Source organism: Meleagris gallopavo, chromosome Z (assembly GCF_000146605.3).
Source record: "Meleagris gallopavo isolate NT-WF06-2002-E0010 breed Aviagen turkey brand Nicholas breeding stock chromosome Z, Turkey_5.1, whole genome shotgun sequence".
Classification (NCBI taxonomy): domain Eukaryota; kingdom Metazoa; phylum Chordata; class Aves; order Galliformes; family Phasianidae; genus Meleagris; species Meleagris gallopavo.
Window position 1 is genome coordinate 30,802,846 of NC_015041.2, and position 15,254 is coordinate 30,818,099.

Below are 15,254 nucleotides of genomic sequence, written 5' to 3' on the forward strand. Positions count from 1 at the left end.
TTTTTGTTTTAATAATCTATATAGCTATAAAAACTTCCCACGACTAGATTTCAAGCTCTTTGACAGACCACAGGAACTCAAGCTCTCCTTCAGGAGACACCCAGCTGGATGCAGCATTTCAAATAGTCCAGCACTCATGGCAAAGAGGACGAAACAGGTCAGATATGTCTTACGGTAACCACTGTGTGAATACTGAAAGAGACAAAGTTTTTTGTAAAATTACCACTGCCTTTTTATACTACAAATTGTGCTATTGGAGAGTAGGTCTCAGTGTTGCTATTGGGAAGAAACATTTGCCAAGTAAAGAAGTGAAGAGCAAGAAATTAGCATCTGTGATGAAGGTTTATTTTCAAACAATTTTAAAGCTTTAGGCAGTAATATTTAAAGAAAAAAAAAAAGAAATTGAAAGGAGTGCTTGAATGAAAGGAGCAAAATAAGAGAGGGTGGGATTCAGATGCTGTTTTTTCACTTGTGGAGAACCTTAGTAAGAATGTTAAGAGAGGAAAATCAGTTTACTGTTTGTTGTTTTTAAATGCATCCTTTAAGAGTCTGTTTTTTGAATTAGTAATGATTTCTAGATTCTGCTTGTTCCATCTCTGTTGTCTTTCTTTGTTGTTGTTTTGTTTCATCCTTACAGGAGATAAAAACAGCCCATAAGTTAGCCAAGAAATATTATGTAAGCCCTCCGCAGTGGGCTAAGTGTCTCTTCAGCCACAGTTACAGCTTATGGTTTATTTGTCTGCCAGCCTACGTCAGAGTTGCACATCCTAAGGTCAAAGCTCTGCAGCAAGCATATGATATTCTAATTAAAATGAGGAAAACTGATGTGGAACCACTAGATGAGGCAAGTGTAAATAAAATATCATTAAAATGAACATGGAAAACAAGGTGCAAGTATAGTGTATTTCACTAGCAACAGCAGGTGAAGCATTCTTACAGTTTGTCCCGTTTTAAAGTTAAGCTGAAATAGTCTTGTCGCCTGCTTAAGTAGTGAAACTGGACTTTTTTTTATCACTAACATCGTGTTAGTTTTTTCAGGTACTCTAACTTAATGTTGCTTGTATTCTTTCAGACTTCTTTCAGAAAGAAGTTCTTGAATATCCCTATTATTAAAATGAACTTTGAATTAATACTCCACCATCATAGTGAACTGAAGGGGTAATTGATTTGTATGCAGCATTCTGTTCTTGTGGTAGAATGCACAGACACAAGCAAGTTATCCCACTCCTTTGAATGGGTGTGTATTTCCCTCCTCTCTTTTGCAAGCAGAAGAGACATCGGAGAAGCCAGGACTTAATAATGTCACTGCTGATGTTATTTCAGCTTGTGTGATTTTCTGTTTAGTTTTTGCTCCCTCTTTTAGCTGTTAGTTGTTAGTTACTTTCACATATCTTTCCTGTGTGCGTGTGTAAAAATTGGAAATCTGGGGAGACCTTTAGCTGTTTTTAAAATCCTTCTCATGAATTTATTAATGGATTTCTGTATCTTATCAGGTCTGCTACAGAGTTGTAATGCAGCTCTGTGGACTATGGGGTCAGCCTGTTCAGGCTGTGAGAGTCCTCTTTGAAATGAAAAATGCTGGAATACAGCCAAATGCCATCACTTACGGCTATTACAATAAGGTAGGAGAAATCTTGACAAAGGATACTGGTCAAATGTCTTCCTCGTTGCTGATCTCCTTGCCGTGTAGTACAATGTCAAGACTTCTGTAAGGATCGAGCCAAATTTGTTGATTCTGTTGGGTGCATTTAATTTAATCTGTGGCATTATGTGTATATATATATATATATATATATATATATTCCTGTGCTGTTTGTCTAATCATTAATTCTGTTGAAATATACTTGGGCTGGTAAGAAAGAAATCCTTCCTATTTCATTATGCTAATGGTACGGTAGTAGAGGTTGAGCCTTTGTACCAGCATTCTGTTACATTTTGTTGCTATGTGACAGATGTTAGCCGAGGGTCAGGCTGACAAAATGATATCTGACATGTAAGTGCATCTGAAACAAAAAGGTGTAATTGAATTATTTCATGCTGAAAAAATGGCACCCTTTGACAGTGCATTTCAGAAAGACACTGTTGTAGCAGCTGTGGAACAGTTGATCCCCACTAGAGCTGATTTTTATGATCTTGGCATGCAGGTTTTTGTTCATCACTGGTAAAAATGCATAGCTAGTAGTGGTAATTGTGTTAAAAAACAGTGTTTTGTAGATGAGAATTTGCTCAATCATGTGGTGTTATTGTGCTCTTTGTAGCTATTGTAATTTCCATGGGAAGTACAAGTCTTCCAAGTGGAAGTAATAAATTTTGGAGCAACGTCTGTACATTAGTAGTTTTTCTATTACCAGATTTTTTATTTATATGCATTTATTACTTATTTATTACTTTACTTTTTGGTACCTAAGTACCTAAGAGGGTACTAGAAAGTGATTTAGTGATAGAATGAGAGAGAATGGTTTAAAAGTAAAAGGGGAGAAATTTGTGTTAGGTATTTGAAAGAAACACTGTACTCAGTAGGTGGTGAGGTACTGCAATAAGTTGTGCCGAGAAGCTGTGGATGTCTATCCCTGGAGGTGTTCAAAGCCAGGCTCTGGGCAGCCTTATCTAATGGATGGCAACCCTTCCCATGATAAGGGCTTTGGATCTAGGTGATTTTTAAGGTCCGTTCTAACCCAAACTGTTCCAGGGTTCTAAGGCCATCTGTTCCATATAGGTATATACTTTAAGGCAGCATGATCCATGACTGGTTGGAATTAGACTAGTTGAAGTAGCTTCCTCCTTTCCTTGCTTCGATGTGCCTGTACTTTTCTGATGTAGCTTCATAGTAACCTCTGTAATATAAGAAGAAAGGAATCTATACTATGATTTTTTGTTTTTTTTCTATATGATATGAATATGAATGAAATCCATCTTGAAGAAAACTTGATCCATAGTCAGTTGCCACTCAGCTAGTGAATCCACAGCTGTCACGTAAAAGGGAAAAGCTAGCAGAAATGGAAATATTTGTCGTCCTTCATACTGCTGGTAGATAATGTCTTTTTCTGAGTATGGAAAGAAAACATTCTCACTGTACTGTGTTACTTAGTGTAAATGTGTTACTATGTTGTTATTGCAATCTCTCTTTCTGTAGGCGGTTTTAGAATCTCCTTGGCCTAGCAGTAACCGCAGTGGCATATTTCTGTGGACAAAGGTACGAAATGTAGTTCGTGGCACAGCACAATTTAGGCAATGCCTAAAGAAAGCAACGCAGAGCCCACGCATACCTGTGATATCAGGTAATAAGTTAGATGAAATGAATTTTTCTGCCGAATGACAGCATGACGTGGTTTCTGAGAGACTGCAGCTAACTCTGGCTTTTACAAGTGGAAACTCTTTCCTAAAGTATATAAAAGTTGTCAACTTGATGCTCAGACTGTTTGTCTTAGAATGTCTTTCCCATACTGAAGTATGAATTATCTAAATTCTGTTGCTGGAATTTCATATTCTCACTTAATATGTGCAAGCAAAAGTGTTTACTGTTGTCTGAAGAGGTTAGATGCGTTTGAAAGTCTGAAATTTTAAATCCTCTTTTACTAACCAGCTCTCATTCATGTCTTTAGCTCTGCGGAATACCACGGGTGGAAGTGATGGGGACATGGTGAGCCATGGTAGCGTGGATAGTTCTAATGATGCTAACAGTGGGGAGCACACTCTCTTCGTCAGTGACTTAGTCAGGCTTGATTCCATTGATAATCACTCTAGCACAGGTACTAGATTCTGCTGGGTTTCACTACTAACAGTCCCCTAAAAGGCAAAATATTCTGTTCCCCTGCTGATTTTCCCCTTGACCACCACCATGTTCCCCTCTTGAGGCTGTAGAGAATGAAGCATGAAATTAATCACTGTAAAGAAGGAGATATACTGTCATTGAATATTATTCCTCTGCCACAGTCTGTGCACCTTCTTTACAGTGAAGTGTAGCAGAAGTACAGTTATTTTAAACTAAATACCATGCTGTGATCTCATGAACTTTGCTTTTTGCACTAATCTTTATAAAAGGTAATAAGCCTCTGGTGTTCAGTTTCTGCATATTTATTCATAGAAATGAATGATCAGTGAGTAAAGTCCTTGTTTGTCTTAAAGGAAAAGAGGGAGAAAGCTAATGCTTAGAAATGCAGCTCCTTAATAATAATAAGATGAGATGGTCTAGTTATCATTCCTAGAATTAGTACGTTATATTAGGTCATAGTAAACCATGCTTTTAAAGGCCATAACTGAGTTTCTCACCAGAGTTCACCTACTTTTAGAATAAATATATAAATGATTTTAATTCTTGTCATACAGTCTTTAGGAGGCACGCTGTGTAGATGAAAAGACAGTTGATAAGCTGGAGGAAAAACTTAGCCCAGAGTGCAGTGTGCGCTGGTGGTTAAACTGAAGTAGAAAGAGTACACAGAAAGTAACAACTTGAGATAAAAATCTGTGATTCTTAGTATCTGCTGCTCATTACCTACTATCTATGCACAGTCTCAACTAAACTTTCTTTCTGTTTTTACCTCAAAACTTACTGTACAAATAGTTCTTGCACACTCCTCATGTTTTTGATATCTCTTTGAAGAGAACTTGGTGTCTGATTCCTGAACTTCATCTGATATGGCTGCCTACATTACTGAACTCTCCTTCTCTCTGCCCCTTGTTGCTCTGCTTTTTGCTCTTTGCTGTCTCTGGGGTGCTGCATTTGTCCTTGACTATCATGGTGTGGGGTGCAGACTTACATGGTGTGAAGCCTTGGATGCACATGTACATTAATTCTACCCTTGGCTGTTACTTCTGCAGGTAATTTGCCCATTTATTGATAGGGTATTTTCACTTCAGTGAAATGCAGAGAGACTAACGTCACCGAGATGAGAATAGAGGGAAAATAAGGACTAAAGAATATCAGAAGTAGCTTTTGTGTATATAAGGTTATTTTGCACAGTAGTCAAATGTGATAATTGATGGCTACATGTTTCTGCATTTGCTCTATGTTGGAAAAATTAACAGTGCATCAGTCATTCAAGTTTTGTGGAATCTTCTAATACCTTTTGTACCATTAACTTAGATTTTGTACTCAGTAACTTACTTATAATTTGGTCTTTCCAAATACTGTTCTGTATTCTGATAGGTACTCTGAGGCATATAAATAATCTTGCTTAGCATGCTGCTGTGGAATATGTCTCATATAATATTTGGATATTTTGTGCATGTGCAGCAGCACTTTTAATAAAAGTGAACAAAGAATGAGTCTTTTTTTGATTGTTTCCTGTGGTAGCTTTTTTGGACTGTATTTTTATTATTTCATAAAAGAATGAGTCACAAGTGTCAAATATGACAAATACCATGGAAGAACAGGCTGTTTTAAAAGCTTAGTTTTTTACTTCTTTTCTGTTTCTTTCTGTAATTTGTACTATACTGCAAAAACATAGCACAGTTTGCAGTAGAGTTGTTTTCAGGGCTGTTTTCATTGCTAGAAGTTGATTAAATTACAACTGTAATTGTAAATCTCTTGTAAATGTACACGAGATATAGACTGCCCAGCAGTGAAAAAATTCTTACTAATGAGAAGGGGAAGGGAAAGGAATGAAGGGAATTACCATGTGTTAAAATAAGTGCACTTGGAGAAATAATGCTTATATAGTATTAAAGTAATTTTATGTAAATTAGAGAATGTTGATTGCACTACATAGTCTAATTATCTCTGTTGTCACCATTACCAAGTAGATCTGTGCACAGATTAGGCATTTTGATGATTCTTGCTCTGAACATTTCTGGCAGGATAGAACATGAAACAAGTTAATTTCAGCTTTTTACTTTCCTACTGAAAAATTCAGCAAGGAAAAACTAATCTGAGGCTGATATTTTTATTCCTTTGAACAGGTGGTCAGTCAGACCAGGGCTATGGATCTAAGGATGAACTGCTAAGGGGTAATGGAGATAGTCCTCATGCAACTGAAACACAAATAGAAAAAGACGTTTCTTCTAAAGCTGAAGAACTAATAGGAGGTTAAGTATGCGTGTTTATACTGATGATGTTTTTAATATACTTTTTTCATCCATTAGTCTACCGCAAATACCTAATGTTTTAAATTCATAATGATACCAAGGTCAAAATATAACATCATAGAATCTGCTAGACAATTGCTGTGCACTAGACCAAGGGAAGAAAATGGCACAAACTATAGCCTCATGAGCCACACACTCTCTTTCTCATACTCTCTACTGTTGTCTTCTAAGATATACTGCTCCCAGAAAATGCTACCTACTGGTAGGACTGACCTTTCAGATTGTAACTGCATAGCGGAACAGAGTATTTGTTTTCTGTAGCAGCATACATGGAGTTGTTCAGTTTAATTAATTAAAATTCACATTATCTTTCTTTTAGATGTTTGCATTGAGGAATCTGATGAGAAGAAACAGCTAAATATAGAAGTTCATAGTCCAGCAGATCTGCCTGCTTGGGGTAACAGTATTGTGAAAGTTCCATCTGGCATTTTTGATTGCAGTGGAAGGAAAAACAGTGGTGGTGAGTCACTGGCTGAAACAGAACTTGCTGAGGTCTTGTGCTATAATGTTTTGCAACATCTTCAGTGCTACTAAAAAAATATTTCCAATAAAAGTGCAAATGTCTTACACAATATTTAGTTTCCACTACTATCCTTTTTAGATGATTTTTAAAAGAATTTGTGGATATTAAGAAAACCAGTAGTGCTCAGTAGATTGAACTCAAGATCTTTCTTGTCCCACACTGACAATGTAAGTTTTAGTAATGTACTAGGAAGCCAGGAGAACTAGAGTCTTTACTTTTGACTTTCGGTAACCTGAATGTTGGTGACTTTGGACAAGTCACATACATTCAGTGTTCTGTGCTGCTAGTGTATAATCTGGGATCAGTACATACCTTCTCAGTGACACACAAGATTTATTTACAAATCTGGTGCTTTTTAATGAGGAATACTAATGGATATATGACAGACAAATCTTGGGGCTCTTTTTCTCCCTCCCTTTTTTTATGCCTATCTTTGACTAAGGCACTGTAGTCCATATTTAGTAGTCAGGTACAAAACAGCAGGACTTTTTAAGAGGGTTGTCAGCATTTAGTTTGATATCAAAGACTTGAGTCTTAGACAAGAAATTGATCAGAAGTTTTATGAAGTTATGAGAAGAAGCAGCAGCATCAGTAGAACACTCAAATATTCTCAAGCTGACAACCCTCTTTGTCCTGTTTGTTGATATCTTACACATGCTGAATTTAATGTTCTTCTATGTATTTCTATCATAAACAAAACCATGCTTCTTTGTTGTGCCTGTACATGATACTTTTCTTCAGAATGAAGTATGGAGTTTGATGTATGAATCTGTGAAGATAGCTCAGGGGAAAAAATTAATTAGAACACAACTGTAATTGCACTTTCCTTCAATCATTGAAGTATTACCTACTGTCTGCTAGGGGAAAGCACAAGAAAGGAGGTAGAAGCCAGAAAAAGCTTCAGAGAGTCAAAAGATAAGATTTTTGATCTGCAGGGTAACTTTGCAGCCAGGAAAATAGCATGTTAATATCAGTTCAACTTTCTAATGGGATCTTGAGATTTTATTGCCCACTGTCTTCTCAGTAGAAATGCTAGATGACTTCAGAAAGCAACAGTTTTGATGGTTATGGATACCACATTAATGCCATTTCTCTTTTAGAAACTGGTTCAAGCATAATGTCCATAACTCGGGATTCAGTTGAAGATGCAGTCTTTGGTGATGTTCCTCCTAAGAAAACAAGTGAGAAAGGACAGAAGAGGCAGAAACTATTTTCAGAGAGAAGCTGCAGTTTCAGCAGTGAAAGCAAAGCAGGAATGCTGTTGAAAAAAGGGAGCTTGGATTTGCATTCCAAAGAAATAGCAATAATGATGGGAGAAGATGCCAAGATTTTAACGGCAGCTTTATCTGGGGCCAAAACTTCACCCTGTAATACAAGTATATCCTACAGCTTTGATAGTGCTGTTGACCAACAGGTTTCTGCCAAAAATGGCACTTGGAGTCGTGCTACTGATAGTGATTGGGAATTGGAGCATAGAACTTCACCAGTGCTGGAGGAACCTGGGGAAGGGCAGGAGCATCTTGAAAATGGAAGAAATGAAAATGTGACCATGGTAGAGGACATCAAAACTGAACAGCTAGCTGAGTCCAAAAACCAGAAAGTGGAATCCAAAGATGCAACTACTAAAAGGAATAGCTTTTATGGGGTGGTTAAGCCTATTGAAAGGGAAGATGTTGAAGTTGGCTTGGATCCTTTATCTTTACTGGCTACTGACTGCATCCAACCAAGACTCCCAGAAGGTGAAGAAAAGCTAGTGTCACCAGTTGCAGCACGGAATTTGGCAGATGAAATTGAGAACTATATGAATCTCAAGAGCCCAATGAGTAGTAAGTTTCCCAGCATGGAACTGCACAAGCCAAACAGGGAAGCAGAAGCTTCTGGTACATTTAGTCACAGCCAGGAAAGGAGGTCAAGCTTGCCTTCGGATCCCATTCCACCACTCCCTGAGTCTTATGAAAATCACAGAAGTCCTTCTGTCTCTAGATCCAAAACATTTACTGGACGACCAAAACAACAAATGCATCCACGAGTTCAAAAGGAGCGATCTTCATCTTTGACAGGACTGAGTCGTTCTTCTCCGCATGGCTCCTTAGGATCAGTTGTAACAACTTTGTCTAATCTGAAGTTAGACAATATATGGTCTGGACCAAAAATGGATGTTCTAAAATCAGGCATGAAACAGGCTGCCAGTGTGGCCAGCAAGATGTGGGGAGTTGTAACTTCAGCATATAGCTACTCAGATGATGAGGCAAGTATTTTTCAAAAATGAAAAATTTCGGTAGACAAAATTAAGAGTGCTCACTTCTATGCCCAGATTGCTTCACGACGTTGTGTTTTTATTAAGTAATGAATTTTATTAGCTAATTTAAAAAAATGTATGTTGGAATTCACTGCTGGCACTGAAAAAGTTTTCAGTCAAAAATGAATTAAATGGTCTTGATGTAGTGAACTCAAAACTCAACATGTTGTATCCTCAACATTTCTTTCCTGCACTTTAGATTTATTTATTTTCAAAGAAACTGCCCCAAGAAATACCAGTAAGACATTATTTAATCTTAAACTATTTAATGTTGCTTAAAAAAAAAAAAGGTGAAAAATTGAATTCCACAAACCTAAGAAGTCAAGTTGTTGAATATTAAAGCTGAATGCAATAAAAGACAGCTCAAGCTCTAGTAAATACACTCTTCAGGAATTTGGTAACGAAATGTTGAAGTTCCTGTGTGAGCACACTTAATGAAGAGTCTTTTTCAGTTTTAAACATTTTAGAGCATAGTGACATAAACGTAAGAAGAAATGGATATTATAATGTAATCCTTTTCTATATACATCTTATTACTGTACTTCCAAAAGTAGTTTTCTGTCTTTGGAAAGACTTCTGTTTGATATGGTTAACTCTTTTATCTGGTGCTTTGCTCTCTAAAGATTTGTGTTCTCTCTGGAGGCTGCTAAGACAGTTTGTTTCCTTTTTCAAATTCTGCCACCAACCTCATCTTCTACAACTGGGTGATGAGACTGGTAGACAAGGGAAAGGTTGTTGATGTAGTCTACCTAGACTTCAGCATGATCTCTCACAGTATTCTTCTGGGGAAACTGGCTGCCTATGGCCTGGACAGGTATATCCTTCTTTGGGTAAGGAACTGGCTAGAGGGCCGTGCCCAATGGGTAGTGGTGAATGGAGTTAAGTCCAGCTGGCAACCCGTTACAAGTGGTGTCCCCCAAGGGTCAGTACTGGGGCCATTGTTTAATATCTTTATTGATGACCTAGATGAGGGGATTGAGTGCACCCTCAGTAAGTTTGCAGATGACACCAAGTTGAGGTGGTGTTGATCTGCCTAAGGTATGGAGGCCCCTACAGAGGGATCTAGATAAGCTGGATCACTGGGCTGAGATGAATGGGATGAGGTTCAACAAGGTCAAGTGCTGGGTCCTGCACTTTGGCCACAACAACCCCATGCAGCGATATAGGCTTGGGACTGAGTGGCTGGATGACTGTGAAGAGGAAAGGGATCTGGGGGTGTTGGTTGATGCTCGCTGAACGTGAGCTGACAGTGTGCCCAGGTGGCCAAGAGGACCAACAGCATCCTGGTCTGCACTAGAAATAGTGTGGCCAGCAGGAGCAGGAAGGTGATAATCTCCCTGTACTCAGCACTGGTGAGGCTGCACCTCAAGTGTTCAGTTTTGGGCCCCTCACCACATTCCAGGGCCTCAATGTCTTTCTTGTATTCAGAGAAGGGCAACGAAACTGGTGAGGGGTCTGGAGCACAAGTCTTATGAGGAGTGGCTGAGGGAGCTGGGATTGTTCAGTCTGGAGAACAGGAGGCTCAGGAGAGACCTCATTGCACTCTACAACTTCCTGAAGGGTGGTTGTGATGAGGAGGGTTTTGGCCTCTTCTCCTAGGCAACAAACAGGACCTGAGGAAATGGCCACAAGTTGTACCAGAGGAATTTTAGGTTAGACACAAGGAAGAATTTTTTCTCTCAAAGAGTGGTCAGGCACTGGAATGGCTGTCCAGGGAGGTGATGGAGTCGCCATCCCTGGCAGTGTTTAAGAGGCGTCTGGATGAGGAGCTGTGAGGTATGGTTTAGTAGCTTATGGTAGCAGTGGTGATGGGAGGACGGTTGGATTAGATGATCTTGAAGGTCGTTTCCAATCTTGTGATTCTATGATTCTGCGATTCCCCAACTCTGTAAGAAATGGGAAGAAAGGAAATAGCTGCATAGTTTTATTTCTACTTGAAACAGATTTAACTGATGTTGCTAATATGGTCTTTTCTACTAAATACAAAAAAATACATTTCTCTTTTTTTGACCAGTTATTGCCTATATTTTTCCAATAATAATAAATACTAACTGGTTCTTTTCAGAGATCTTCTATTTCTTCGGGTTTTTTGTTTTGTTTTGTTTAACTAATGGCCTAGGTTTTCTTCAGAGTCTTTTTTGTTATGATGATCTACTCCTTAGAATTTTGGTGAAGGGAACATCATAATTCCCTTAATTTATTGCATTTTCCTTTATCCCGTGGTTGTTTTTCTTTTTTTCATTCTCATTTCTCCTGAAACAAGGAAGTTAAATATTTTTTTCTGTTTTGTCAGTATCTCCTCTTTTTTAGAGGAGAAGGTTGTCTTCATGTATCTTTCATGTAAAAATAATAACTTAATTATTGATGAAGATAAAGATGGAATTATCCTAAAAAAAAAGTGCTGATTTTTCTTTTTTAATATTAAAGGAGGAAAACAGTCCAGGAGACTTCAACTTTCCTGCTGGTTTTGCAGATAGTATTTTAGGGGATAATCTGTCATCAAGAACTGGAATCCCAGGACTAATTGCAAATGAGCTTGCACAAAGCACTACTAGTCTTGGCAGTAGCAGTAGCAGTGGAGAAGCAGGAAGACAACATTACAATGCAGGTGATTTTTTTTTTTTTTTTTCCTCCAAAATCTGTGTGTTAATATAACAATTGAGTGGAACTGTTATGTCTGAAATCATTCAAAACAACAGACGCAGTGTTACCATGAACTGAACTCATTTCAAGCTCTTAAAATAAGCACAGACTTTTTATTTTATAAATACCGTTCCTTTCCAGTAGTAAATAGCTAATCCTTCTCTTTGCTGAGTATATAAAATGCTGATACGAAACACAGGACTTAAGTGTAAAATACTTCCTCTGTATTCAAGAACTTCAAATAGTTGCATAACTAATGGAGGCAAAGCCGTCAGCATTCACGTGGAATAGGAGTTACTGGATGCAGTCTTGATTTGAAGGAAAATAATTGACAAATATATGCCTGTAAGCCAAACTATTATTTTTTTTTCCTCAGACCCCAAACTGGTTGAACTAGATCTAATCATTTTCAATTCAGATTTGACCCTTAATCTGTGAAAGTGTTTTGCAGAAGCACTTTTGTGTTTGTTTTACCTATCTCTGTTGTAATTTAATTATATAAGTATGATAAATTCCACGTACATCAGGAGAGGAAGAGGGCTTGTCATAAGATGGCCCTTTCTAGCAAAATCTGTTAGGAATGTTAAGTCTGAAGATAAATTTTCTAATCCCAGTTGGTTAAGAAGGTAGTAAGAACTAACAAACCGTTTCAGCTGTCCAGGGTATGTAAATTTTATATGAAGAAGCAAGGGAACCTTCTTCAAGGTGACTCTAATAAGGATTTTAGTCAGGAGAGATTTTGATTGTTAATTAAAGTAATGCTGATAGTGAATGCTTAATTAAACAGATTCCAACCATTTACTTTTGGTATTCCAACTGTTTTTCCCCTTCTCATGAAAGCTCATAACCCTGAACCCTAGCCTTAATGAAGAGAAACTATTTGTTTTATGACAACGTTAGCCAGAGAATACTTAACCACAGTACTGGCATATGTGGTACTGTGCATCCCACCTCGTACTATACTTCCGTTTGTTATTTACATGTTCAAGAAATGCTGAACACCTTTTCTAGATTATGTATATTGAGCAGTCTTACCTGCCCCCTTGCCATTCTTTGTTCTTTGTATTTTCAGATTTTATTCACTGTTGCTTTTTCATTTTACCTGACTGTTCCATATTATTAGACAAAAATAAATTTGAAATGTTAATCACAATATCATTGTATGTTGCAATTCCAGTAAAGTTACTGAGCTATGCACTTCTTTTGAGATCTGATACCTGTTTTTGTCTTGGCTGAATAAAAGTTCTGTTTTGGAATTGTTCCTTTCTTTTCTTGAATGGAGACCTGAACTACTCTTTTCTGTACAGGTGAAGTTTCATTCCCAAGAAGTATGAAAGTTCCAGATTCTGAGAAGTCAGAGCTCAGCTCTTCTCATAATACTAGTTTATCCAGCATATTCCAGAACTACGCAATGGAGGTAAGATTAATACATTCATAAATTAAAGACACAATTACTTGATATGATTATGTGAATTAATTCTGTTCAGTTGGATTGAGGTTGAATTTTTCCTTATAACATTTTCTGCATGTTTATGCTGCAGAGGGGCTTGATGTGACAGTAATTTTGAAAAAGTGTTTAGAGTGCTTTTGTGTATCTCTCATGTAGAGAGAAGAGATAATTTAGGGAAAAGATTAAAACTTGAAGTGCAGCGGAAGTTTGTGTGAAAGCAAGACTCCTTTTCCTTTCAAACTTTTTTTTCCTTTAAGAAAATTATTTATTTGTACTAGATGTGTGTTGTCTCTACATGTCTCTAAACCCCTTTATCCACTCATCCCACCTCATTAGAATGAAGGAGAGAATCTGAAGGGAAGAAGCAAGAAAAAAATTTGAGGGTCAAGATGAAGACAGTTTACAGAATCACAGAATGGCCCAGTTTGGAAGGGAGCTCAAGGATCATGAATCTCCAACTCCCCCCACCACATACAGGGCCAGCAACCTCCACATTTAATCCAACCTGGCCTTGAACACCTCCATCCACAACCTCTCTGGGCAGCCTGTTCCAGCACCTCACCACTCTCATAGTAAAGAACTTCCCCCTGACATTCAACCTAAATGTTCCCTTCCTCAACTTAAAACCATTTTCCTTTGTCCTGCTGTTATCCACCCTTGTAAGGAGTTGACTCCCTTCCTGTTTATAGGCCCCGTTTGGGTACTAGAAGGCTGCAATGCAGTCACCCCACAGCATTCTTTTCTCCAAGCTGAACAAGCCCAGCTCCCTCTACCTGTCTTTGTAGGTAAGGTGCTCCAGCCATCTGATCATCCTTGTGGCTCTCCTCTGGAGGATCTCCAACAGTTAGCAGTTTAATAAAAATGATATTATTTCTTAACTGGGGAGAAAAAAGAGAAAAGGAAACACTAAACAAATTATGCTAACTCTCAGTCACTCACCACCAGGAGACTAGTGCTCCCTTTGCAGCAGCTACCTTGGAAAACCTATTCATCACACCCAGCTTTTTTGCTGAGGATGATATTATGCAAGATGGAGTATCTCTTGCTGTCTCCTCTTCCAATCTCTTGCTCACCTCAGCCTACTTGCTGAGGTGGCAGAGAGAGGGCCAAAAAAAAAAAAAAGGCATTGGTGGTGTGTAAGCTCTGGACAGCAATAGTTAAAATGCTGATGTGTAGTCAACATTATGTTGTTCATAAATTAAAAATTCAGGGCAGTAAGGTCTGCTATGGAGAGGAAAAAAAAAAAATTCTGTACCAGACTAGCACTGTACAATGACATGATTTGCCTCCCTATTTCAGTTTTTGCTTGTAGATACTTTCAGAGTTCAAAAAATAGGCAATGGTCTCTTCATCTGCTTTGATCACTTTTCTGTAGTGTTGTTTTCTTTAGGTCCCATGTAATTGTCTTTTATGTTTGATGGGTATGCCTAGGCAATTTATGTAAGGTGCTACCTTACAATTCTGTATATATACTATAGCCTTTATGTAAAAGAAAAATGTTGCTGTTGATCTAAGAAACATTACATTATGTGTTTGGTGGTGTTTTTTGTTATTTCCTGTGCAAATGAAACAAAGAAATAAGGGGAAGCCTGTAAAAGAGCTATTATAAATCATTTTTCAGCTACTACAGTAGTATTTTTGAGCATGTTTCCTCCAGTCCTCGATCTAGTTTAGTAATGAGACCTTTACAAGGTAAGAACTAACCATCTGCTTTTTCCATTACAAAGGTTTCTTTTTAATTTCTACTTCTGTGGAAACATAGATATGCAATTTGTATATGCTGATGCCTCCACAAGTAGTGAGCAATTGCAAGTGGTAAATTCATGTTATGCTTCTTCTAGCTCTCAAAATACCTAACCAAAATGATTACTGTTTGCCTTTCATAGTAGAAGTTATGAGGAGAAAATAACTTAAGTATAGTCAGTAGCAGCAATAAACTCAAGTCTCTAAACTGGCATTCTGATACTTTTGTGATTACCTTATAATTGTAAGACTGCTAGTTCTTTTATCTGCCTAAGGTATGCAGCTAAACTTGCAACCTAACAGGAAATCAAAGTTGCTTTGCTTAGCAACTTTAAGAGGAAAAAAAAAAAGTAAGGGGAGTGGGAGTGGAGAGAGAGAGAGAGAGGGAGAGAGAGATGGACAGAGAAAGAGATCACTGATCCAGCCAGTTGGAGTTATCAGACTCTTGGAGCACTCATCCAGAAGTCCTGTCTAAGCTTCTCTCAGGCATCCTTTTATGCCTGCTAGATTTG

General features: G+C 37.9%; 1 protein-coding gene across 2 annotated transcripts in view; it reads left to right on the plus strand.

Moving 5' to 3' along the window:
* DENND4C (DENN domain containing 4C) overlaps positions 1 to 15,254 on the plus strand; it is a 65,410-nt gene that overhangs the window by 33,356 nt on the left and 16,800 nt on the right. The window contains exons 16-25 of one of the 2 annotated variants that reach the window (XM_010725695.3): positions 25 to 157; positions 638 to 844; positions 1,494 to 1,622; positions 3,134 to 3,278; positions 3,603 to 3,749; positions 5,899 to 6,024; positions 6,404 to 6,544; positions 7,708 to 8,855; positions 11,334 to 11,514; positions 12,857 to 12,966. In XM_010725695.3, coding sequence (XP_010723997.1) covers positions 25 to 157; positions 638 to 844; positions 1,494 to 1,622; positions 3,134 to 3,278; positions 3,603 to 3,749; positions 5,899 to 6,024; positions 6,404 to 6,544; positions 7,708 to 8,855; positions 11,334 to 11,514; positions 12,857 to 12,966 — 2,467 coding nt within the window. The remainder of the gene's footprint in view (positions 1 to 24; positions 158 to 637; positions 845 to 1,493; positions 1,623 to 3,133; positions 3,279 to 3,602; positions 3,750 to 5,898; positions 6,025 to 6,403; positions 6,545 to 7,707; positions 8,856 to 11,333; positions 11,515 to 12,856; positions 12,967 to 15,254) is intronic. The other variant, XM_031557312.1, reaches the window with a different exon arrangement.